This window comes from Oncorhynchus keta, chromosome 1 (assembly GCF_023373465.1).
Source record: "Oncorhynchus keta strain PuntledgeMale-10-30-2019 chromosome 1, Oket_V2, whole genome shotgun sequence".
NCBI classification, from domain to species: domain Eukaryota; kingdom Metazoa; phylum Chordata; class Actinopteri; order Salmoniformes; family Salmonidae; genus Oncorhynchus; species Oncorhynchus keta.
In genome coordinates this window covers 55,026,919-55,054,296 of record NC_068421.1, presented here as the reverse complement: position 1 = coordinate 55,054,296, position 27,378 = coordinate 55,026,919, and the positions used below count along the sequence as shown (strand labels likewise).

At 42.2% G+C, this 27,378-nt stretch overlaps 1 protein-coding gene across 4 annotated transcripts in view; it reads left to right on the top strand.

The window, feature by feature from the left end:
* homer3b (homer scaffold protein 3b) overlaps positions 1-27,378 on the top strand; it is a 50,926-nt gene that overhangs the window by 7,079 nt on the left and 16,469 nt on the right. For all 4 annotated transcript variants that reach the window (XM_052528016.1, XM_052528025.1, XM_035776972.2 and 1 more), the window contains 5 exons: positions 15,948-16,104; positions 16,722-16,853; positions 16,959-17,066; positions 25,196-25,332; positions 26,960-27,116. In XM_052528016.1, the coding sequence (XP_052383976.1) occupies positions 15,948-16,104; positions 16,722-16,853; positions 16,959-17,066; positions 25,196-25,332; positions 26,960-27,116 (691 nt within the window). The remainder of the gene's footprint in view (positions 1-15,947; positions 16,105-16,721; positions 16,854-16,958; positions 17,067-25,195; positions 25,333-26,959; positions 27,117-27,378) is intronic.

Sequence of the window (27,378 nt, the reverse complement as noted above, 5' to 3'; positions counted from 1 at the left end):
GCATTGAAGATCCCCAAAAACACAGTGGCTTCCATCATTCTTAAATTGAAGAAGTTTGGAACCACCAAGACTCTTCCTAGAGCTGGCTGCCCGGCCAAACTGAGCAATCGGGGAGAAGGGCCTTGTCAGGGAGGTGACCAAGAACACAGCGGTCACTTTGACAGGGCTCCAGAGTTTCTCTGTGGAGATGGTTGTCCTTCTGTAAGGTTCCTCCACCTCTGCAGCACACCACCAATCAAGCCTTTATGTTAGAGTGGCCAGACGGAAGCCACTCCTCGGTAAATGGCACATGACAGCCCTCTTGGAGTTTGCCAAAAGGCACCTTAAGGACTTGGAGCAAAGTACAGAGAGATCCTTGATGAAAACCTGCTCCAGAGCGTTCAGGACCTCAGACTGGGGTGAAGGTTCACCTTTCCAAGAGGACAACGACTCTAAGCTCACAGCCAAGACAACTCAGGAGTGGCTTCAGGACAAGTCTCTGAATGTCCTTGAGGGGCCTAGCCAGAGCCCGGACTTGAACCCGATCTAACATCTCTGGAGAGACCTGAAAATAGCTGTGCAGCGATGCTCCCCATCCAACCTGACAGAGCTTGAAAGGATCTGCAGAACAAAATGTGAGAAACTCCCCAAATACAGGTGTGCCAAGCTTGTAGTGTCATACCCAAGAAGACTCAAGGCTGTAATCGCTGCCAAAGGTGTTTCAACAAAGTTCTAAGTAAATGGTCTGAATACTTATGTAATATCTCATTTTTTTAATACATTTGCTAAAAAGGGGGGGGGGGGACAATTGAATCTATTTTAGAATACGGCTGTAACATAAGAAAATTTGGGAAATGTCAAGAGGTCTTAATATTTTCCGAATGCACTGTAAGTGTTGATATTTAGTTGGCCGGGGTCTTTTATTCTTCAACATTGTTATGAGGTTAAGACTTTTTCGGGTAAATGTTTTCTAAGACTCATTTTCTTTCAGTTGAGCAAGAAATCAAAGCCTTTGCTTTATTACAAATTTTTAGATTGGAAATGGTTCAAAAATGTATCTATGCCTTAATCTCTCAAAATATAGACTCTTAGCTTTCATTTGCCACCCACTTTGTCATGCTCCTATAAACTTCACACGTTGGTGCTCAGGGGGTCCTTTTTACATGGAAATGACCATAGTCCCCTGAGTGTCATCCCCGTAATGCTTACAGCAGGGGTAACAACTTTAGTCTTTTTACCTCAGGGGCCATTTATATAGTTGTCGGCGGAAAGCATTGCGAAACAACTCCCATTATTCTATTACCTACATTCAAATATGGCACAAAATTACAATAGCCTAATTGATTTCACAGTTTTGGAGTCGGCTATTTTTTTTTATATCATCGGATCTTTTCAAATAATCAGAGATATTAATAATGGGGGATATTTACACCCCAGAACTTCTGCATGAAGTAGGTCATTTAGAATCTTATATCATTGGTCAAATAATTTCAGTATCAGAGTTTACCTGTGGTATTCTGCCATCTGTTTTCCCCATTGAAGATGTGTCCTTTGTAACATATCACGTGTAGTTTGGAACAGCTTGGTTTTATATTTCTGAGCTATTGCTTCCAGATAACTTCTTTTGATGCTTTCATAGACCACAGAATAACTCATGGGTATTTTTGGGCAGCCGATCCGCATAGGGGGGCCATTTTACAGATCGGTGACTCTGGAAGATGAATTACTGAGGGAGCTTAAGCATGAGATGAAGATCCAAGTGAGGTGGATTAGCCAGCGGTGACACTGTCTCTGGGTGAACCCACACACCCACGGGTCACTGGGAAAGTGAGTTTTAGAGTTTAACTTAGAACGTGAGCAAGAAGCTAATGTCTAATGCTGTTTCACTGTAAATGCAGTTACTGATTTCAGAATGAACCAATCAATATCACCTGCCTTCACTGCGAAAGGTTCAGAGTTGTACTTTTTGTTTTACACTGACTTACATTTGAAGCCAGTGTAATGAGGAGTAATGTTGATTGAGATTATGAGCATTTTACCACAATGGACTTTCTTTTGTGCACTTGTTTTTCACTGAGAGGATGTTTGTTGGCCTAGAATTTTACACTCTGTTGTCAAGTACTACTGACTCAAAACTGATGGACTGGCCTGATGCCAGCACGTTTTTCCATTTGCCCTAAAAATGCACTGATTCCCACAGAAGTGATTTGACCAGGTACAGAAAGCGGCCCATCCATCGTCAGCACCCAGCCCATGATTAATTAATTGTTGTGAAACGTTTAGATTAATTTATAATATATGGTCGTGCGTACAGCACGGGAAAGGTGATGAAATATAGATACGTGGGGAGAGTAAGTAGTCTTTTCCTTCAGTTCCCTCCCTCTCATCCTGCTGGCTGCCAGCCCAGCAGCTGCTGTCCCACTCACCTCGCTAGCCATCAGCTGCTCACCGTCCCCTCTGATAATACAGCTCCAACTTGTTTGTTTCAATGATTCCTTATACGTTTCCTGAATATGACCTGGAATAGGTTTACAATAATCTATCTGGACAACCCTGACTTTATTATGACCTTTGCAGAGCAGTGCCATGTTGATTTGAAAATGCCACTGCCAGATTTACCTCATCTCTAGGATACCTGTGCACAACACTGTAAGGGTGATTTGACATGGCTGTGCAGAGGCTAGTAGAGCATTGAAGCATGTTGGTAGAACGTTGGCGGAACGTTGAATTGACGGTTCGTTGAGCCCCCCTCCGGGTCCTCCTTGATCCTGCAGGGAAGCATGGAATGTGCCAGCTGGCCAGACAAAGGCCTGTGTCCCAGAAATGTGTGTCACGGTCACCCCTCCTCCACCCCCCCCTGCCTCCTCTCCACGGCTCTTTGCTTTCCCTTCTGAGGCCTCGCTTTTGGCTTCCAACCCACTCCCTCCAGGCCAGGGGGAGGGCTCAAGGCCCCATTTTCTCTCTCTCTGCCCACTCTTGCGCTCAGACATGAGGCTTCACAGCGTGAGGCATGGCTTCTTTACAACCAAGCTCTCCTGGGCTCCTGTAGAACCTAGATCTGATCCTCTAATGGGAATGAATATGTACTGTATTTATGCTACAGGACTGATCTTCAGGAGGATTTGAATCCATGTTAATCTATAAGTTTCATCAAGTCTGTTTATTGTCTAGGCATAGTCACTTTACCCCTACCTACAAGTACATATTACCTCAATTACCTGGACTAACCTGTAGCCCCACACATTAACTCTGTACTTGTACCCACTGTGTGTATGTGTGTATATATAGCCTGGTTATTGTTGTTTTATTGTGTAACTTTAGTTTATTTAGTAAATATTTTCTTAACTTTTATTTTTCTTAACTGCATTGTTGTTTACTTACAAGCCCTTAACCATTTCACGGTATGGTGTAATCGGCGCATGTGACCAATTACAATTGTATTCTATTTGAAGTCTCAACCTGATGCAACTTTGCACTCCAGAGAGATTGAAGGACAGTTGTCATTTTCTCAAACAGACTAAAAGGGATATTTTTTAATTATTTACCTAGGCAAGTCAGTTAAGAACACATTTTTATTTTCATTGACGGCCTAGGAACAGTGGGTTAGAACAGGGGCAGAACGACAGATGTTTACCTTGTCAAGCTCGGGGATTCGATCTTGCAACCTTTCGGTTACTAACACGCTAACCACTAGGCAACCTGCCGCCCACTATACGATGAAAGGTGTAGTATGAGATCAATTTGGGAATGTCTCCATGTTGTGAAAGGCAATGAGCCATTCCCTTATTGCAGTTGCAATTTTACCTTGTTATTCCTTCTCCCTTTTTTGGGATACGTTGTGTTGTGCTAATTAAAATCAGTATAGCTAGGTAAATGAACTGTAAGGGGAACCGGGACGAAAGTAACACTTCGTTTTTTCCCTAATTACTCAGAGATCGATAGAGCTTGCGACACCATATTTTATGACACCTTATAAACTCAGACCCCTTCACTTTTTCGACATTTTGTTACGTTACAGCCTTATTCTAAAATGGATTAAATCGTTTTTCCCCTTAATCAATCTATACACAATACCCCATAATGACAAAGCAAAAACAGTTTTCATTTTCATTTTGAAAATGTATTACAAATAAAACATTTACATATCACATTTACATAAGTATTCAGACCCTTTACTCCGTACTTTGTTGAAGCACCTTTGGCAGTGATTACAGCCTTGTCTTCGCTACAAACTTGCCGCATCTGTATTTGGGGAGTTTCTCCCATTCTTCTCTGCAGATCCTCTCAAGCTCTGTCAGGTTGGATGGAGCGTTGCTGCACAGCTCTTCTCAGATCTCTCCAGAGATGTTCGATCAGGTTCAAGTCCAGGCCTTGGCTGGGCCACACAAGGACATTCAGAGACTTGTTCCGAAACCACTCCTGCATTGTCTTGGCTGTGCGCTTAGGGTCATTGTCCTGTTGGAAGGTTAACCTTCGCCCTAGTATGAGGTCCTGAGCGCTCTGGAGCAGGTTTTCATCAAGGATCTATCTATATTTTGCTCCGTTCATCTTTCCCTCGATCCTGGCTAGTTTCCCATTGCCTGCCGCTGAAAAACATCCCCACAGCATGATGCTGCCACCACTAAGCTTCACCGAAGGGTTAGGGCTGGGTGATATGGCCAAAATATCATATGGAATCTTTCACATTTTTGACTGTATTTTATGTTTTTGATTAATAAAAGTTATACATTTGCTTTGAGGAGTGCGTGACCGTAGGGTGGCAACACATATATTCTACAGTATTTCAATGGGTCTTTCGCCATTCAGATGGTTTTATACTGTTCAATTCAACATCAACCTAAAATAATTTCCAGCATTTCCATCAATTTCTGCATTTCCTGCACTCATTCGAGAAAATTTCCACACTGCCATGATATGGGCAAAAAAACTAGACCTTATTTGTAACCAAATGTTGCGATTTAGATAAACATTTGGGTGAACTTTTGGAATCATGGAAATAGTTTATTATAATTCTATAGTTAGTTAGAATATACATAATAGTGGGGACTTTGAATACAGTGTTGTTTGATATGACAACGAATTATTGGACGAGTTATTGTGACAAGGTAGGAACCAAAGTGATGTTCCGTGTTTCCTAGGGGACCTTTAAACTTTGGCCACATTAAATCTTTATTCATATAGCCATCATATTCATGCTTTGCCTTTTCCTCTTTGATTTAAAAGATACTGTTGCACAAACAACATGCTGATTTAGGCCTCCACCAGCACTGGTATCAGGCTGTATTAGCTAGCTACGTTTGCTCTGACTCAGTACTTATATTAGCTAGTTAGCTAGTGATTAGCAGCTAACACGACTTAGCTTAACTTGCTAAGAAAATACAAACTAGCTGTTTGCAGATGTAAGAAACACAAACTAAGTTTGTAATTATAGAATGCATGTCGATGTATATTAAGATGAAATTGGAAACAACATTGTTGCATGTGCTGCATTGACCATGCAGACGGAACGAAAATGTATCGTGGTTAAGCAACAACAAATTAGCTCTTTGAGTGACAGGGTGGGACTAGGTCTGTGGAAAGTGGCTTGGAGAGGGATGAGTCAAGTAGGGGAGAGTAAGCTATAAAAAAAAAATGAACGTTACACACGTTACTGTCTGGATAACACATAGATGGTGGACAATCTATTCCTAGTATTTACGGAATGTCTGTCTCTTACCAACTGAATACAGTTGTGAATAGAACTTGGCCGTTTTAAATGATGTATATTCTAAAATAAAATGTTTTTTTCAATTATCTTTTTGATTGATGACCAACCAAGAACACTGCATGACTGCAACAGAAGAACCATATCTCCACCTTAATACAATCCTTACTGCTTTATTCTGTGCATTCTGCAGCCTCCTAACTTCACTTGATGATGCATTTCCCCAGACCACTGAACAGTAGTTCACCTGACTCAATTAATGCTTGTGTTATTTGCTGAATAATTTTTCCTGGTAAATATTTAGCAATCCTTCTGATTATGCATGCTGTTTTGATATATATATATATATATTTTTTTTTTACATAGATTAGTTATTTGAGACTACCATGATAAGCAGTTGTCTAGCTGCACTCCCAATAGTTTGGTTTCTGCCACTTCTTCAGTTTGTACTCCTCCCATAATTAATTGTGTCCCATGCTGTTTTGGCCTTTTCCTAGTTGAACAGACCAACATAACTTAACATAACATACATAACATAACAAGTTTGTTTTGGAAAACCCACTTCCTGATATTCTCAATCTCCTTGTAAAGCCTGCTGTACCTGTTGAACCGATTGTCTTGCTGCATAAATTGTAGTATCATCTGCAAATATAGTAGCTTGAGTTTCAACCAAGGAATAGGGAAGGTCGTTGGTATATATTAAGTAAAGAAGTGGCCCAAGGCAGCTGCCCTGTGGTATTCCACAGTTTAACACATTAGGGGAAGAAAATGAGCCATTGATATAGGTGGACTGTTTCCTGTCAGTTAGATATGACTGTACCCAATTCAATGCTACCTCCTTAAAACCATAATGCATTAATTTTGTCAATTCTTTCATGATCCACTAAATCAAATGCTGCACTGAAATCTAAAAATAGTACACCTACAAATTTGCCATTATCCATAGCATTGAGCCACTGGTCAGTCATGTCAACCAATGCAGTGGTAGTGGAATGGTCTTTGCGATAAGCATGCTGATTGGTTGTAATCAGATCATTATTTTCCATGTACTCCCACATGGAATGCCAGGTTTCCTCCAGATGTGACGCTTGGCATTCAGGCCAAAGAGTTCACTCTTGGTTTCGTCAGACCAGATAATATTTTTTCTCATGGTCTGAGAGTCCTTTAGGTGCCGTTTGGCAAACTCCAAGCAGGCTGTCATGTGCCTTTTTACTGAGGAGTGGATTCTGTCTGGCCACTCCACCATAAAGGCCTGATTTGGTGAAGTGCTGTGAGATTGTTGTCCTTCTGGAAGGTTCTCCCATCTCCACAGAGGAGCTCTGTCAGAGTGACCATCGGGTTCTTGGTCACCTCCTTCTCCCCTGATTGCTCAGTTTGGCCAGACAGCCAGCTCTAGGAAGTCTTGGTGGTTCCAAACTTCTTCCATTTCAGAATGATGGAGGCCACTGTGTTCTTGGGGACCTTCAATGCTGCAGACATTTCTGGTAACCTTCCCCAGATCGGTGCCTCGTCACAATCCTGTCTAAGAGCTCTACGGACATTTCCTTCGACCTCATGGCTTGGTTTTTGCTCTGACATGCACTGTCAAATGTGGGACCTTTATATAGACAGGCGTGTGCATTTCCAAATCTTTTACAATCAATTGAATTTACCACAATTGGACTCCACTGAAGTTGAAGAAACATTTCAAGGATGATGAATGGAAACATGATGCGCCTGAGCTCAATTTCGAGTCTCATAGCGAAGGGTCTGTATACTTACACTACCGGTCAAAAGTTTTAGAACACCTACTCAAGTGTTTTTTGTTATTTTTACTATTTTCTAAATTGTAGAATAATAGTGAAGATATCAAAACTATGAAATAACACATGGAATCATGTAGTAACCCAAAAAGTGTTAAAGAAATCAAAATATATTTTATATAGCCACCCTTTCACTTGATGACAGCTTTGCACACTTGGCATTTTCTCAACCAGCTTCACCTGAAATGCTTTTCCAACACTCTTGAAGGAGTTCCCACATATGCTGAGCACTTGTTGGCTGCTTTTCCTTCACTCTGCAGTTCAACTCATCCCAAACCATCTTAATTTGTTTGAGGTCGGGACATTGTCGAGGCCAGGTCATCTGATGGAGCACTCCATCACTCTCCTTCTTGGTAAAATTGCCCTTACACAGCCTGGAGGTGTGTTGGGTCATTGTCTTATTGAAAAACAAATTATAGTCATACTAAGCCCAAAGCAGATGGGATGGCGTATCGTGCTGTGGTAGCCATGCTGGTTAAGTGTGCCTTGAATTCTAAATAAATCAGACGGTGTCACCAGCAAAGCACCACCACACCATAACACCTGCTCCTCCATGCTTTATGGTGGGAACATGTGGCGATCATCCGTTCACCCACAACATGTCTCACAACATCACGGGGTCGGACCCAAAAATGTTGACTCATCAGACCAAAGGACAGATTTCCACCCGTCTAATGTCCATTGCTTGTGTTTCTTGGCCCAAGCAAGTCTCTTCTTCTTATTGATGTCCTTTAGTAGTAGTTTCTTTGCAGCAATTCGACGATGATGGCCTGATTCACACAGATGTGTCTGTTACTTGAACTCTGTGAAGCATTTATTTGGGCTGCATTCTGAGGCTGGTAACTCTAATGAACTTATCCTCTGCAGCAGAGGTAACTCTGGATCTTCCATTCCTGTGGCGGTCCTCATGAGAGCCAATTTCATCATAGCGATGCTTTTCGTGACTGCACTTGAAGAAACTTTCAAAGTTCTTGAAATGTTCCATATTGACTGACCTTCATGTCTTAAAGTAATGGACTGTTGTTTCTCTGCTTATTTGAGCTGTTCTTGCCATAATATGGCTATCTTCTGTATACCACCCCTCCCTTGTCACAACACAACTGATTGGCTCAAACGCATTAAGAAGGAAAGACATTTCACAAATTAACTTTTAAGAAGGCACACCTGTTAATTGAAATGCATTCCAGGTGACTACCTCATGAAGCTGGTTGAGAGAATGTCAAGAGTGGGCAAAGCTATCATCAAGGCAAAGGGCTGCCATCTTCATATTTTGATTTGTTTATCACTTTTTTTGTTTACTACATGATTCCATATGTGTTATTTCATAGTTTTGATGTCTTCACTATTATTCTACAATGTAGAAAATAGTCCAAATAAAAACCCTTGAATGAGCAGGTGTTCTAAAACCTTTTGACTAATTGTGTATATAAATAAGTTATCTGTTTTTTATTTTTTTTATAAATTAGCGAACATTTCTAAAAACCTGTTTTTGCTTTGTCATTATGGGGTATTGTATGTAGATTCAGGACTTTTTATTTATTTAATCAATTTTAGACAAGGCTGTAAAAAGTAAGACAATGTGGAAAAGGGGAAGTATCTAAATACTTTCCGAATCCACAAAACATTAAGAACACCTCTTTCCTTCACAAAGAGTCGCCATGTGAAGCTATGAATCAGTGTAGATGAAGTGGAGGAGACTGGTTTAAAAAATGATTTTTAAGCCTTGAGACGATTTGAGACATGGATTGGGTATGTGTACCATTCAGAGGGTGAATGGGCAAGACAAAGGTTTGAATTGCCTTTGAACGGGGTATGGTAGTAGGAGCCAGGTGCACCGAATTGTGTCAAGAACTGTAACGCTGCTGGGTTTTTCACGCTCAACAGTTTTCTGTGTGTTTCAAGAATGGTCCACGACCCAAAGAACATCCATCCAACTTGACACACCTGTTCTCTACCATTAGCAACTGTAATTTCATTTGTAGGGTTTCATTTGTAGACTGAGAACAGAACCACCACAATGTTACTCCCGCCCTTGCCGGCAGGTACAAAAGTAACACAGCCTTGGGAGGAAAGTAACAGCCAGCAAGAAGTGCACAATACCTGTCTTATCTCCATGTTTTTGGTATGTAATGCTTGTTACTTTCAACAAATGTAATATCAGCCATGATTTCACGTATCGATTGAAATAATTAATATTATAGGTTCTAAGTTTATGAAAACCATGTGTCAACATTGCAATGTTGTTCAACCACAATATTTTGTCTTACAATATGATTCAAACTAAATTGGATCAAAGAATAGCTATATTAACCCTAATTTTGTCATCTCACCTTAATGGGAATGTGGTAGATGTTTTTCGCCATTTTCAGTGACTATTCATGGTTAGCCCTACCAATCAGGCAGGCTCCAGCTGTCCTGGAGCTGATCGATCAAGTCAATTGATTTAAGGCATAATTCTAATGTCATATAATTTTCAAACATTGTCGCATGTTGCTATTTTGCAAACATTTATAAAAGCAATATGAACTAGAGGAGACAATGGCCTCTGCTTAAACGTTTATTTTCTTTTATTCTAGATCATCAGATTGCATTGTTACTTCCGTCCCACCTGTCTTTTCTGTAACTTCTCCCAGGCTAACACTCAAGATTAGCTAGCATGATACTTGATACTTATGCTGGCAATTAGTCGCCAAGTTACCAACTTTTTGTTGGCGAAACATGGTCAGACGGGGCTGTTATTTTGCAGGGAGGTTGTCCTCCGAATGAATAACATGTCCGACTTCATTACATCATTCTAGCTCCCTTGTTATCTGAGAAAATGGTGCATGTTACTTCGGTCCTGGTTCTCCCCTACATTGCATAGATTAACATTGTATAAACTCAGCTAGTTGTGTAATGTTGCATTATCTTGTAATGTGTTTGAATCTCCCTACAACATCTGGTAATGGATGTCCTTGACTTTCTGCTTTTATTTTCTTCTAAGAGTGATTACAATGGAACCTTCTCTACTGTTGTAACCTTGGACAACCTTTTCTCATAAGAACTACTGTCAAAATCCCCTCACAATGATCTGAAACTTAGTTTTTATACACAATGAAATTAAACACACCATCCCTTACTAATCAGGAAATGCTTGGGTATGTTGTGGTGGACTGTAATTACAATTGCCTCAACGGAAACCTGGTAAAATTGTTTTGTAGTGTGGATAGCCACTGACAAGGAATATATAGAAGAGTATCAAAAATCAATCATTCAAATCCCACATAATTGGAAACAGACAACAGTATGGGGTACATAACAATATCAGAAGCAAAATATATGAAATACTCGAGTAGGCTAAAACGCTCAGCGGGGGAGACGGGGACTGTTAGTGCGTGTAGACAACACTACAAGAAATATACAAGGTCCAATTCCTCATTAGGCCCTAGGGAGTGTAGAGTTTTTAAGTACAAGATCCATCGGGCTTAGCGCTGGAGAAGGTGCTCATCCTATATTGCATCTGCAGTTTGAGAGAACACTGTCAATGGCACAGAACTTAAGATCATTCACAGCATGATTAGCCTCATAAAAATGTCTGGTGACTTTTCATATCTTCAGATGGCACTGCGATGCTTATTATTGCGTAACCGTAGTTGCCTACGTGTAATAAATCAAAATAAATCAAATGTTATTGGTCACATTCACATGTTTAGCAGATGTTATTGCGGGTGTAGTGAAATGATTGGGTTTCTAGCTCCGACAGTGCAGTAATATCTAACAATTTCACCACATATACTTAACACACACAAATCTAAGTAAAGGAATGGAATTAAAAATATATAAATATATGGACGGGCAATGTCAGAGTGGCATAGATTAAGATGCAGTAGAATAGAATACAGCATATACGTATGAGATGAGTAATGCAAGATATGCAAACATTGTTAAAGTGACATTATTAAAGTGATATTGTTAAAGTGACTAGTGTTCCACTTATTAAAGTGGCCAGTGATTTAAAGTCTATGTATATAGGGCAGCAGCCTCTGTGCTAGTGATGTCTATTTAACAGTCTGATGGCCTGGAGAGAGAAGCTGTTTTTCAGTCTCTTGTTCCCAGTTTTGATGCACCTGTACTGACCTCGCCTTCTGGATGATAGCAGATTGAACAGGCAGTGGCTTGGGTGGTTGTTGTCCTTGATGATCTTTTTGGCCTTCCTGTGACACAGGGTGCTGTAGGTGTCCTGAAGGGCAGGAAGTGTGCCCCTGGTGATGCGTTGGGCAGACCGCACCACCCTCTGGAGAGCCCTGCGGTTGCTAGCGGTGCAGTTGCCGTACCAGGCGGTGATACAGCCCGACAGGATGCTCTCAATTGTGCATCTGTAAATGTTTTAGGGTTTTTAGGTGCTGTTGCACCTTATTCACCACACTGTCTGTGTGGGGGGACCATTTCAGTTTGTCAGTTATGTGTACGCTGAGGAACTTTACGCTTTCCACCTTCTCCACTGCAGTCCACGATCATCTCCTTTGTTTTATTGACATTGAGTGAGAGGTTATTTTCTTGGCATCACACTCCCACAACTACTGTTGTGATGTCTGCAAACTTGATGATTGAGTTGGATGCCTGCTTGGCCACACAATCATGTGTGGTGAACAGGGAGTACAGGAGGGGGCCAAGCACACTCCTTTATGGGGCCCCAGTGTTGAGGATCAGTGAAGTAGAGGTGTTGTTTCCTACCTTCACCACCTGGGGGCGGCCGGTCAGGAAGTCCAGGAACCAGTTGCACAGGGCGGGGTTTAGACCCAGGGCCTCGAGCTTAATAATGAGTTTGGAGGGTACTATGGTGTTTAATGCTGAGCTATAGTCAATGAACAGCATTCTTACATAGGTATTCCTCTTGTCCAGATGGCATAGGACAGTGTGCAGTGCGATGGCGATTGCGCCGTCTATGGATCTATTGGGGCGGTAAGCAAATTGAAGTGGGTCTGGGGTGACAGGTAAGGTAGAGGTGATCTGATCCATATACACTTCCTGATAAACTCAGTCACCATATCAGTATATTCGTCGATATTATTCTCGGAAGCTACCCGGAACATATCCCAGTCTGCGTGATCAAAACTATCTTGAAATGTGGATTCAGATTGGTCAGACCAGCATTGGTACATCCTATTTGAGTTTCTGCCTACAGGAAGGGAGGAGCAAAATGAATACCAGTGTATTGCAAGCCGCATGGACAAGACAGTAGATACACTACATTGTTAGATCCACAGGAAATGAATCTATTGATCGTGTATTCTTTATTTGTAATGAACGATCTGAAGGTGTTGGACTTTTTAATACCTGTACAGGCCGCACAATTGTGACAGGAAGAAACCACGGGCATCATCCAAACGTTCCTTGGGAGATTTCGATAGGTCATAAGTGACTGCGCCACCAGCATGTCCTTTACGCCTCGATCACACCGACAGTGTCATGGCATTTTGGTACACCAGAGGTACATTCAGCTGCGTTTGCCTTGCAGCATTGTGTTGCAGAGGCAGTTGCAGTGCGTTCTGTGTGGTGAATACGTTGGATTTATCAAACATGGAACATATGCGTCAAACTATGCGTAGACGGCCTGACGGAAATGGTAGCAAAAGGTGAATGTTGAACTTCTGTTGCACACGTGTAGATGCTGCTTGCGTACCATTTTACGCAAATACACTGAAGGTGTGATCGAGGCATTATGCATACTTTCAATAAATCCAACATATGCAACACACAGAACGCGCTGAAACACAAACGCAGCGTTCCATTGGAAATGGATGTACTTCAGTACCAATGGTGCACTGGTCAATTATTTAAACTATATATTTTTGTACTCACTGGCTTTCATGTGTTGCTATCCATTGGAGTACAGCTTGGTTGCCCAAAATTCTGGGGCAGGGCTTAGCGAACATCAATTACAGCAATGTTTCTCAAACTCTGTCCTGGGCCCCCCCCCCCCTGGGTGCACATTTTGGTCTTCGCCCTAGCATTACACAGCTGATTCAAATAATGAAAGCTTGATGAGCTGTGTAGTGTGTGTGTGTAGTGCTAATCAGCTGTGTTGGGTTGAGTTGGCTTCTGGAAATATCAAATCACTATCCATTGATATAGGTTAATTTAACAGATAGCCTCCAGGGTTTTTTCTGGATCCAAAAGCTTAGGCGGTGGGTGTGGCAGGGGCTGTAACAGGGTGGTGTAACGGATGTGAAACAGCTAGTTTAGTTAGCAGTGCGATCTAAATAGCGTTTAAATCGGTGACGTCACTTGCTCTGAGACCTTGAAGTAGTAGTTCCCCTTGCTCTGCAAGGGCCGCGGCTTTTGTGGAGCGATGGGTAACGATGCTTCGAGGGTGACTGTTATTGATGTGTGCAGAGGGTCCCTGGTTCGCGCCCGGGTATGGGCAAGGGGACGGTCTAAAGTTATACTGTTACATTGATGCTGGTGACCCGGATCACTGGTTGCTGCGGAAAAGGAGGAAGGTCAAAAGGGGGGTGAGTGTAACGTATGTGAAACGGCTAGCTTAGTTAGCGGTGCGCGCTAAATAGCATTTCAATCGGTGACGTCACTTGCTCTGAGACCTTGAAGTAGTAGTTCCCCTTGCTCTGCAAGGGCCGCGGCTTTTGTGGAGCGATGGGTAACGATGCTTCGAGGGTGACTGTTATTGATGTGTGCAGAGCGTCCCTGGTTCGCGCCCGGGTATGGGCGAGGGGACGGTCTGAAGTTATACTGTTACAGTGGCGTGGTCTGCCCCCTTTTTGGTGGTGTAGAGAAATGTTTGCATAAAAGCGTCTGCTAAATGGCATATATTATTTGCATTTCTAAGCCAATTTCCTGCAATTATACAATATAACAGTATTGTTTTCAGTTTAAAGCTAATTTCCTGCCATTGTATGCATTTTGCCATGGCTAATGCTGTGTTAATTTGATCAAACATAATAACAAAATCTATACTGCTAAATTCATTGTTTTAGGAATTTTCAATTCTCCCTGTTTAGCTTTTATTTTGGTGATTTGTTAGTTCTCAAAGATTATATGCAACAAAAACAAAATAATTGTTACCCATCTAGTGCCGGCTCAGACCACACCCTTTGCATCCATAACATATTGAATTCTTCTGGGTATGGAAATGTTGATCAATTGGTATCAAAGGACCTAGCAATGGATGGGCCATGGATTCATGCTACTTACGCATAACACAACAGGAACCGGTATTCGGCATCAATTGTCCAGTGTTTGTGATCACATGCCCACTGCAGCCGCTTCTTCTTGTTTTTAGCTGATCAGAGTGGAATCCTGTGTGGTCATCTGCTTCAATAGCCGATCCGTGATAATGAATAATTATCAACGGGTTGTGCGTTCTGAGATACCGTTCTGCACACCACTGTTGTGCCATTCTCCTTTAACAAGTTGTTTTCACCTACAGGACTACCACTGACTGGATGTTTTTCGTTTTGCGCACCGTTCTCGGTAAACCCTAGACACTGTCATAAGTGAAAAGCTCTGGAGGCTGGACGTTTCTGAGATACTAGAACTGGCGCGCCTGGCACTGACGATCAAAACAGGCTCAAAGTCACTTAGGTCCTCGTTTTGCCCATTCTAACATTCAATCAAACAGTAACTGAATGCCTGTCTGCCTGCAACTCACTGTCTGTTGGAGCGAAAAAACTGTCCACTGAGTGTGTATGTCCATTATCTTTTCTACATACTCTATATCTGGTTTTAGTTGTTTAAGTTTACACTGAAAGCGCTTTTCAATCCTTACATATTCTCCCACTGTTTTTTCACCACTGTTTGTACTGAAATCAAATGCTTAGGCGGCACGACACAAGGATTTAAATGGCAGAAAAAACCCTGGCCTTTCCTTCTAACCTAGCCTCTGTCTAGTACTCAACAACCAGATGTTCCCGATTTTCAGAGGAAAAGGAAAGTGAGCCTGTGGCAAGACTTACGCTTTTGGACGTTAACAATGCGAACACTCCATCTTAACTCCTCCTCCACATTTACTGGATTGGTTGAACAGTGCAGTAGAGTTATTTACCAGTAGGTAGAAGATCTAGCATCATGACTTTATTGTATGCCTGCTACACTAGGTCACTCCTAACCTAAACCCACAACAATACCCACAGGCTATAAAAAATAATGAAATACCATCCATTTAAAAGATGGGCCTCTGTGCCTCTGCAGAACATTTTCTTTTCATAACTATTTTGTTTGTTTGGCCTTTAAGTTGTTAATGCGTTGTGGTGGCTCATTTGAAAGAGAGCCATTTCCAGGGCTCAAAATGAATCCGAGTGTGAATCTCAAAAAGGGGCTCCCCTCCCACAGCTTGACTGGCAGCAATGGAATCATGTAACTGTAACGTGCATACGTCCTCCATTTCACCTCCATGTCTTAGAAGAGAATGGCAGTGAGTGACTGGGCTGCATTGCTAAATAGCATTGTGTCTTTCTCCCCTGAAGGGAACAACCCATCTTCAGTGCGAGAGCGCACGTCTTCCAGATAGACCCGGCCACCAAGAGGAACTGGCTTCCGGCCAGCAAGCATGCCGTCACTGTCTCCTTCTTCTACGATGCCAATCGGAGTGTGTACCGCATCATCAGTGTGGGGGGCACCAAGGTGAGATGTGAACCCCGCTGGCTCTCTCTTACCAACATGGTCCTCATTGTCCAGATTGCCTTTGATGCAATGTGATTGAACAGCAGAGTCCCCTTTGAGTAACACCATTAGTAAGGACCTGCTGTGTCATGTCTGGTAGAGGGTAGTTAGGTGTACCCTTGGCTGCTTCCCAAAACACACACATTATAGGGGAGCTGGCCTGCTCTTGACTAATGAGCATGTAACATTTTCTAGTCCTGCCTCCCTATACTTGTCCTACAAAGGGTGCTTCAAAGGTAGTCAGCACACATCTTATTATTTTGCTTAGGTTTTTGTCAGTACTAGAGTGAGTGGATGTCCTTACTCAATGAGAATGTTAATGCTCTCGCTCACTGAATGGGTTGATGGATTAAAAAGGGAAATGATGAACTTTAGACACGTCTGCAATTTAGTACATTTTGTACAATAATGCCTTTGTCTGATGTGTTGGTAATGTTGTTTTTCTCTCTGAATGTATTATCAGTAGGCCCCAGGCAAGGTGGCAGAATCAAGCAGTGATGTGTGAAGTTTTCCTTTGTTGCTTTGTTGATTAGAAATAAGCGGTTGATTTATTTCATGGCCTCTGCCATCCATCATAGGCCATCATCAACAGCACCATCACCCCCAACATGACCTTCACCAAAACCTCCCAGAAGTTTGGCCAGTGGGCTGACAGCCGCGCCAACACCGTGTATGGCCTGGGCTTTGCCACCGAGCAACAGCTTCAGCAGGTTAGTCACCACTATAGACTGTCTCAAATTCAGAAGAAACACATTTATAATGCACACTGGTTGACGAATTACTCTGATACTTATATTTAACTTTTTCTTCCATAGTTTTCAGACCAGTTCAAGGAAGTGAAAGAAGCAGCGCGTCTTGCAAGGGAGAAATCACAGGAGAAATTTGAACTGACCAACCCTGCGCTGAATATCGCCGCCCCACAGGTGAGGCCTGGAGTTGACTGCTGAGGCATGACAGATAAGCACATGGCGTAGCAGTGCTACCCCTAAGGACCGTGTGTGTGTATGTATGTGTGTGTTAGTGTGTGCGTGCGCGTGTGTGTATATATAATATATGTGTGGCTGGCTTCCGGGTTAAACGGGCGGGTGTTATTAAGAAGTGCGGTTTGGCGGGTGATGTTTCGAAGAATGACTAGACTTTTGCCTCTCCCGAGACCGTTGGGGAGTTGCAGCGATGAGACAAGATCACAATTGGATATCACAAAAAATAAATACAAAAATACCAAAAAAAGCTGCAAAGTAATGGACAAAGACACAAAACATCCACATCAAATTTGTATATTTTCTTGATCAAATAACATGGAAAACAACCTATTTTTGTGCGGTCATTAATTTACCGTTCTTACAAACCACTTCATGTAAATGTATATTACTGTGTTGTATGTAGGCTGGTCAGGTAGGTTTGTACCTGTAGACTTTCCCTCACCATGAAGAGAAACAATGCACAATACAGTAATTGAGTACATTGAGACATCAGCTGGTTTGTGGTGATGTGGTTGTTAATAGATGTGTGATGTATGTGAATTCATGCACTCACTACTGTAAGTTGCTCTGAATAAGAGCGTCTGCTAAAATGGAAAAGGAATGAATAGACCATTTCAGTTTTCACATAGAAATAATTATTTTAAGAAACTAGAAAACATAAGCTATATCAAGCAAGTATTTTTATATTCCATAAATATTATCAGATTAACTTTTTTGTACAGATAATTATCAGTTACAAAAGCCGGTAAACACCCAAATACATTTTTGTAAAAACATTTTCACAAAAGTGGTGCACTGGGCCTTTATTAGTCCTGTATTAGTGGACTGATATAGACGTCTTCAGTGCGGGCAATAGTTTTTTTCTGCTTCCCTCCTGTCTGCTAAAAAAAAAACACCGCACCCCCACCGCAAACTACTTCCCGTGGCTATTCCTCCAAAGATTCTCTTGTACCATGTTGTGTGCTGAAAGGCATTAGGGTTGTTTGTTTCTTGGGAATTAATATGGGATATATTATCACTGGGTTACGTTTGAAGGATTTGCTGTATAAATAATGACAGCTTGAGCCAATGTGGGCGGGAGACACAATTTATACACCGCGCAAACTATGTAAATACAAACTAATCGCGTTTGGAAATCACATTGTTATACAGCTCGTTGTTACAGAGCCAACCTGAATCGATGGCTCGTCCAATTAATTTGAATGGCTATTTCAGCAAAGTAATTGTAATCCATTGTTTGATAAGTGCTAGGGCCATTTTGGTTATTTGTTTTGGTACCAACATACATTGAATGAGAGCTGTGTGTGTGTGCTGCAAACCACTAACAACAAGCCATTGAACATGAGTAGCTGCCAACAGTATAAGGCAAACATCTTTTTTTTTCAGAATAGCGCTAGTCACGGGGGAAGCAGTTGTCCATACTGTCAACAGCCAACCAGAGCCTTTGTGTAACTGTACAATAGCCCCGCTGTTTAGCATATTGAGATAAACAGGCGTTAGGCGGCATTCTACTGGCATGAATTCCTATTATGCATGACTATGAACAATGGGCGGTATAGAGTAGATACCCCGGGAAGTCATTGTTTGGGTATTCATAAATGTGACACAACTTCAACAATACAGCAGAAACAACGGTACATTCTTCTTCATAGCTTTCCTGGTTTGTGATATTCTCGAGTCATGTTTTACAAGGCACATCTTACAGCTGGGCTTATTTTGATGTGATTTGATTTCACTCTGTTTTTATCACATTAGTTCAACAAACTATGCCCCCGTGTCCGTTGACACCAGGTGGAAACATTCCTTTGGCTACTGTGGGAATGTATAATGTAATTGCAGTGGGGTCACCTAGGAAACTGGCTGGAGCACAGCGCATTTCTTTGTACAGTTCACTGACTCATTCCTCTCCTCCATCTAGAGTGCACTCATCTCTGTCCTTTCAGCCACTCACACATACACAGTTTGACTTGTAGATAAGATAAGTCAAACGTATCGATTTGTGTTCTATGAATTAAACACAAGTGGTGCCATTTCATGTATGAAATATATGCCGACATTTAGCATACACACGGCGGTCCGAATATGACACCACTTCATGAAAGAATTATTGTAATTTACTTAAGTCATTATGGTTATGGCAGATGTGTTGTCACGTCTGTGATATAACTGTAAAATCTTTGTCTGGAGGTCCTGTATTTTAGTGTTGAAAAGCTTAGTGACTTTATTTTGTAGCTGGAGGGACAGCTACAATAGAAGCGTTGTTGATGCTCCAGGTTTTGGTACCTCTCCTCTCCCATTGTATTAATTCACCACACTCCAAACCTTACAAGCCCTGGCCACTGACAAATAGCATGGGTACACCCACTTCTTTCACTGCCTCCAAGGCAGCAGCACACTCCCACTGATGCAGAGCTATGTGGTTAGGGTGCATCTCAACAGTCTAAAGTATATTACTTTCATCCTCTGCTTCGTATCTGATAGGTGAAAGCAAAATGCTTTATGTCTATTGGGAATTAGCTTTCACCTGTCCACTTCTTTCACATTTTTTGTCAGAGCAGATGACAGAAAGGAGATAAGGAGAGGAAGCCACGTTTGTCTACTGAGATGTGAAGTCTGCATTCGAGGCGTGGGTCACGTCATGCTGTAGGCGCATCATGGTCATTCATGACAGGAGCTAGGAACTGCCCTGTGAACCAGGGCTACACATGATGGCAGCCATATGAAAAGGGCAGATGGTTGTGCTCGAGTACGACGGTTGTCTATATTTAATATGACCTCACCATTAAGAACCCACAAAGAGAGCCGGCATGTACCGAAATATGCCTCTGATGCAAGGGCTTATTAATTAATAACGCTGGTTCAGGGTCTCAAGGAAACCAAGTGTAAAGGAAAGGTATAAAGCAAGGAAAATAGGTTTGACAAAGACTGCTAAATAAGTAAACAGTGGTGATGTACTTGGTTTGCGGTAGCACAGGGTTATAACTTTGGTTTAATATTTTAGAGCTGTTTGAAATTAAAATGTATCGTTTTTAATCATCTCATCCTCTTCCTTTTATGGTCATGAAACTCAGAGCTTTATTCTATAGCCCTACTATATATGATATTTTCCTAGAGAAATTGTTGTAACAATGGGTACTTAATTCTACACGATTAGTAATTACCTAGAACCAAATTTCAAGGAGTCTCACAGAATCCAAAAGGAAATTAGCATGTAATTATCATTATACAATGTAATTACAAAATATCAAGGGAATAGCTGACTGAAATAAAGCATAACTATCTTTGTTTTAGGGTTGTTTTTTGTTGTTGCATAAAATGGTGTGCACCGGAGCAGACAGTATGACACTGAAATATTGCTGATTATTGCTCTCTTTTTTTTAAGCTCTGTTCATGAAAACACACTTATCTCTCTCTCTTCTCACCTATTCTCACCTATTCTCTTTTCCCCCCACGCGGGTGCCCTCTGCCTCGCTGCCACTGATCCACCATCTGCTTGCTCATCTCACAGCTCTCTCAGGTTAGTGCCATGTCTATTACACCTCTTTTCTCTCTGCTGCCGACTGGCACGGAGAGCGCACTCCCTGCACGTTATTCCAAAGGCATTCTCCCCATCACATCCCAGATGGCCTACTTCATGATGCCTTTTCACTGGGACTTGGGAGTTCCTAGAAGACCCCCTAGGGTTTCCATTGAGACATTGTTCTCAATAATGCAGTTGCAGTATGATGAGGGTAGATTTGGAGAGTGGGAAAGAGAGGGGAAAAAATCATATCATCCCATGATCAAATACAATCGGTCTGTACATTTTAAGGGAAAAGATTCCACTTGCGATATCATCATTTGAATTACAACCCTAATGAGCTATTCCGCTCGTTCAGATTAGTTCAGTAGTACCGTCGTATGTTTGCACTTGCTCCAATTGGATTGCACTAGTCAACGATGAGGGAAAACTGTTGGAAATTTGTAATCCATTATTACTTAAACATGATCCACATTGTGAATAATTTAGAGAACTGTGCTCCCTAGCCATTGACTTTGGTGTGTGGAGTTGTCTTAGCTTTGATTTCTTGCTCTTCACTTTTGGACCTAGCTAGCGCTAGCTCTGTTTTGAATGCTGGCCCTGTGCATTTTTTTATCCACGTTTTTTAAGTATAGTGAGGGAGTAGCTAGGTCGTATAAACAACTTCCTTGGGGGAATACACACAGGCTGACTCTGAGACTAATTAATAATACAAGATTTTCTGAGTGCAGGGGTGTAATGCCTCACCGATGCACTCGGCGCTTGTCGAGCTCAAGTTTAGTTCCCTTTCAGTCAGTCAACTTTGGTACAATATACTTATGGGGTGTCGAACTCTCACGACTTCGGTTGAATGATCTACAATCACTCCTGACAAGGCCAATTAAATCCGCGGCTCACTGGAAGCCCCGCCTTCCACAGGTGATAAGCGTGAGGCTCGGATTCATTCCTTCAATTATTCCGCACTTCACCTCTGTGTGAACAACAACGATTCACGCTACCTAAACAAACAATTGGAACACGAATGTCTTACTTTGCATCAACTAAACTGCCCCGTAGTGGTAGAGTGGTCCTTCTGTGGCTCAGTTGGTAGAGCATGGCGCTTGTAACGCCAGGGTAGTGGGTTCGATTCCCGGGACCACCCATATGTAGAATGTATGCACACATGACTGTAAGTCGCTTTGGATAAAAGCGTCAGCTAAATGGCATATATTATTATTATTATTATTATATTAGAGCGTGCTCACCCCCTGGACGCTGTGTGCTGACGTTTGTATGGTTCTTCTAAGTTTTCTAATCACAAACAGTTATTCCTCAAATTATTTGGCCTGGCTATAGCAAATAAGTCAAATGTCTTACGAAATGAAAAAAGGCTGACAACCCTCCACATTTTGTTACGTTATTCTAAAATGTATTAAATTGCTTTTTCCCGCAATCTACACACAATACCACATAATGACAAAGCTAAAACAGGTTTTTAGAATTTTTTGCTAATTTATTTTTAAAAATGTAAAAAACTCACATTTACATAAGTATTCAGACCCTTTACTCAGTACTTTGTTGAAGCACCTTTGGCAGTGATTACAGCCTCAAGTCTTCTTGGGTATGACACCTCGAGCCTGGCACACCTGTATTTGGGGAGTTTCTCCCATTCTTCTCTGTAGATCCTCTCAAGATTTGTCAGGTTGGATGGGGAGCGTCGCTGCACAGCTATTTTCAGATGTTCGATCGGGTTCAAGTCCGGGCTCTGGCTTGTCCCAAAGCCAGAGACTTGTCCCAAAGCCTCTCCTGCATTGTCTTGGCTCTGTGCATAGGGTCACTGTCCTGTGGAAGGTGAATCTTCAACCCAGTCTGAGGCCCTAAACACTCTGGAGTAAGTTTTATCAAGGATCTCACTCTACTTTGCTCCGTTCATCTTTCCCTTGATCTCGACTAGTCTCCCAGTCACTGCAGCTGAAAAACATTCCAACAGCATGATGCTGCCACTACCATGCTTCACCATAGGGATGGTGCCAGGTTTCCACCAAACGTGACACTCGGCATTCAGACCAAAGAGTTCAATCTTGGTTTCATTAGACTAGAGAATCTTGTTTCTTATGGTCTGAGAGTCCTTTAGGTAACTTTTGGCGAACTCCAAGCTGGCTATCGTGCCTTTTACTGAGGAGTGGCTTCCTTCTGGCCAATCTACCACAAAGGCCTGATTGGTGGAGTGCTTCTGGAAGGATCTCCCATCTCCACAGAGGAACTCTGGAACGCTGTCAGTGACCATCAGGTTCTTGGCCACCAAGGCCTTTCTCCCCCGATTGCTCAGTTTGGCCGGGCGGCCAGCTCTAGGGAGAGTATTGGTGGTTCCAAACGTCTTCCATTTAAGAATGTGGTTTTGGGGACCTTCAATGCTGCAGACATTTTTTGGTACCCTTCCACAGATCTGTACCTCGACCCAATCCTGTCTCGGAGCTCTATGGACAGTCCCTTCGACCTCGGCTTGGTTTTTGCTCTGACATGCACTGTCAACTGTGGAACCTTAAATAGACAGGTGTGTGCCTTTCCAAATCATGTCCAATCAGTTGAATTAACCACAAGTGGAAAATCAAGTTGTAGAAACATCTCAAGGATGATCAATGGAAACAGGATGTGCCTGAACTCAATTTCGAGTCTCATATAGCAAAGGTTTACTGATGTAAATAAGACATTTCTGCTTTTTATTTTAAATACATTTGCAAAAATGTATTAAACCCGCTTTTCACTTTGTCATTATAGGGTATTGTGTGTAGATTGAGGGAAAACATTTCTCTAATCCGTTTTATAATAAGGCTATAACTTAACAAAATGTGCTAAAAGTTAATGGGTCTGAATACTTTCCGAATGCACTGTACAATACAGAGAATTGTCTTTCAGCATCCACTAGCATACAAATGAAAGGAAGCATTGCAACTGGGGCAATGTTCCTTCAAATTTAAATCATTTTAAAAGGAAAGCCATATGCTGCTTCATGCTCTACAAAGTAATGCGTTTAGCAGCTGTGTGGCTCCCCATGGTTGTTTGTTCAACTTTGAACCTGCGTTTAGCCTATACAGATGTAGGATCTTCATTTGATCACCCTGTTGCAGGAGCATTTCCTGCAAGGCTTCTGAAGTTTGTAATTTTCACTTTGAAATGTCAGACTTGATTTTCCCTTTATGGAAAACCCCTACAAAAACGTCCAATAATTATAAGCCCCACAATAATTCACACTTCCTGTTTCTGTAGGGTTATTTAGCAAAGTGGCTCAAATTAAGATCCTACATCAGTATGGAGGTTGATAAATGACATAATTACTTTTGGCAACCTGTTGTTTTGAATGAGGTGTCTGAATCTATAGCGACAGCTTGTCATTTTATTGTACTAACGAGGGCTAATGTTTCAACCATTTATCTTTGTCAGGTAACAGAAACGGTACAATACTAATACAGCATTTTTAAAAACAGTTTGGATGTCCCTCGAACAATAAATATCTACTCACATCACAAATGCTGAGCTGCCCTGTTTCTGTCTCATTGTACAGCCCCTGAATGTCAATGCTCCAACTGGCAGGGGAATAGCTATGATAAATAGAGATATGCAGTGTGAAATGAATAGTCATTCCGCTCCCTTTTCAGATCCAAACAAATTATTTGAATTGAATGGGAACACTGTAGGACATGCTCAGTCTTTATTTTAAGCGTTCATGTTTTCTTAAAGGGATACTTCGTGTTACCATTTGTATGTCTCTGTGTCAAGTATGAAGGAAGTTGGAGGTAGTTTCGCGAGACAATGCAAACTAGCATTAGCTCAATGACGAAGTCTATGGGTATCTGCTACCATGCTAATATATATACCCAGAGACTTCGTCATTGCACTCATGTTAGTTAGCAATTGCGCTAGATCGCAACTTACTTCAAACTGCACACAGACATAAAAATGGTATCCACGATAAAAGGCCTCATTGCCAGAATCCCGAAGTATCCCTTTAATTCCCGTAACAAGCACACCAAATTCAGATAGACAGAGATATCAGAGAGAGGTCCCTATGTGTGGTCTGTTAGTTCAGAAAGACACATGAGATGGACACATCACTTATTCATCCACGATTTTAACCAAGAGCTCACATTTGTATTAAAAACATATTGAAGTGAGCCCTGGTTTGTCTAAACCAATCCTTAGGCATGTTAGGCCGTTCTAGAGTTATGTCAGGTTTGGCCAACTCACCTCCTGGAGAGCCACTGGGATATGCAGGCTTTTGGAACACCTCATGTTGTAACACACCCAATTAAGCATATCAAAGTCTTACTGAGCAGCTAATTAGTAGAATCAGGTGTGTTAGAGTAGGGCTTGAGCAAAAACCTGCAACCCAGTAGCTCTGCAGGAGGCTGGTTGACCACCCCTTCCCTTCATAATGTAGAGTAGTTGTGGTCAGCTTCATTGAGCTTTGACAACGAGGAAGAGTTGAACATACAGTAGGATTGGAGGTGTCCGGGTAACTCATTTCCATGATATCCTTCCTGTCACTAATCATGTCCCTGTGGTCCCCCAGGACTTATCAGAGGACCGCCACTCGCCACCGCTGCTGACTGTCAACGGACCAGAGGACAAGCTGTTCCGCAGCAAGAGCGCCGACATGGAGCAGCTGACGTCGGAGAAGGAGCGCATTAAGAAGATGCTGTCTGAAGGGTAATGTTATGGAACAGCCCCCCCGCACACAGCAGTTTGCCAAACACACACCTCATAGTTACACAATGAGATCCAAAAAAGTCTACTGTTGTTTACAGTGACTAGGTCTCCCTTGGGAAAGAGGTATTCTGAGCTCAGTGTGACTTCCTGGTTAAATGAAGGTTAAATTTAAATACTGTAGACCATGTATAAAATGTAAAGCATACAGTTCACACTATTTTTCTCCAAATGGTAATAATGTGCCACCCCGTAGGTGTGAAGTCACATTGGTGTCTTCAAATAACCTTTCAAATTAGCTGGCACCAGATTGTGACATTTTATTTTAATTGCGGTAGCATGGTGTGACATTTTCAATGTAAAATGTAAATGTAGCCTATTGTCTCCCACTATCTGGTGTTGTCGTGCAACTGTTGGGTTACCTAGTGAGTCACTGAGCAGCTATCACGTGTCGCCAGGCATAGTGTGTGTTCCCCGTCATCTGATTTCTGGGGCAGAGTTTGCTCTAACGTGCCAGATGATGATAGAGGTTCAGTGGCTTGTGGTGCGAAAGCGTCAATGTGATCACAATGGCAGAGGTGAAGCCTTTTTAGAACATGGGATATATGGTGCCTAAGTGAATGGAAAGGAATACGGACGCTGAGCTCACTTAATAGGACGATGTGACCCGGGAAACTGTTGCACACGATTTAACTCACCGCTACGTTAGGGAGGAAGGAGCGTGCGTGGCGAGAGGAAAGCAGATTAGTGCTTAAATTAATTTGATTTAAAAAAGAAAATGTAACCTTTATTTTACTAGGCAAGTCAGTTAAGAACAAATTCTTATTTTCAATGAAGGCCTAGGAACAGTGGGTTAACTGCCTGTTCAGGGGCAGAACGACAGATTTGTACCTTGTCAGCTCGGGGATTCGAACTTGCAACCTTTCGGTTACTAGTCCAACGCTCTAACCACGAAGCAAACCATTAGATAATAACTCTTATATAGAGTGTCTGGGATGCGGTTTAGCTGTGGAAATGTACTAGCAAAATCAAGCCATGGCCCTAGGCGGTATGGTTTCTCCTATTGTGGAAGTTGTTGTGAGTGGGAGGTTGAGCCCAATGACAGGTGGCCACTGACCTGTATGAGGCTGAGTCATGTGCAGTTAAAACATGGTCATTAATGAGGCTCTACAGCAGAGCCATTCAGACACCAGTCTGCCTTCCATCCCACCCAAGCACATAATATACAATTTTAAAATGTTCTTTGACAAACCCTCCTTGTTCTTTTCTTGCATGTAATGAGAGTTGTATGTTTTTTTTTAGTGCTTGTTGCTATGGTGAGTTGATTGGTAGTTGGCAGACAGTTAGAAACGGCATGGGGGTGGTTTTTTGCCTGAGGCCTCAGTACTTTAGAAGATGCTGGTCTTAGAAGACTGTTTGGAATTTTCCCATCTCCCGCAAATTATTTGAAAGCTCTTGTCCATTCAATATAATGGCTCTAATGGTCCCACATTCTGGCATGACAGGAATTCTAAAACCACTTAATAGCTGTACTGTATACCACTTGGGGAGCAGTACTTTGCACCTGACTATGACCTCTGATTTGTCTGATCATGGTGCACTTATCTTCTGATTTGGTTTTTCCCTCCAGGTCCATATGTGAGATTAACCTGGAGGCAGAGCTGTTCACCCTGCAGGATAGCAACGCTAAGCTAGTGGCGGCGCTTCACGAGGCTAACACTGGCGTGGAAGAGTGGAAGAAACAGCTGGCTGAGTATCAGGAGGAGACTGGCAGGCTCCGAGATCAGGTAAGAGTTACGGTGACAGACCACTGCTATTCCGGTTGTCTGCATCCCAGCTAACCGGTCTGGATCCATAATGGTAGATTATTAGGTTTAAAGAGGGGGTAACCCTTACACTTTGCCACTTTGGTGGTCAAAGTGGGATCGTGCCCATGAGAAAGACCATTCTCAAAGTAACATCATATGAAGATCTACTGAAGATCAGTGGTCACATGGTAGTTAAACTGGGGTTATGTCAAAGGACCGTGCTGACATTTGGCTGCAGGTT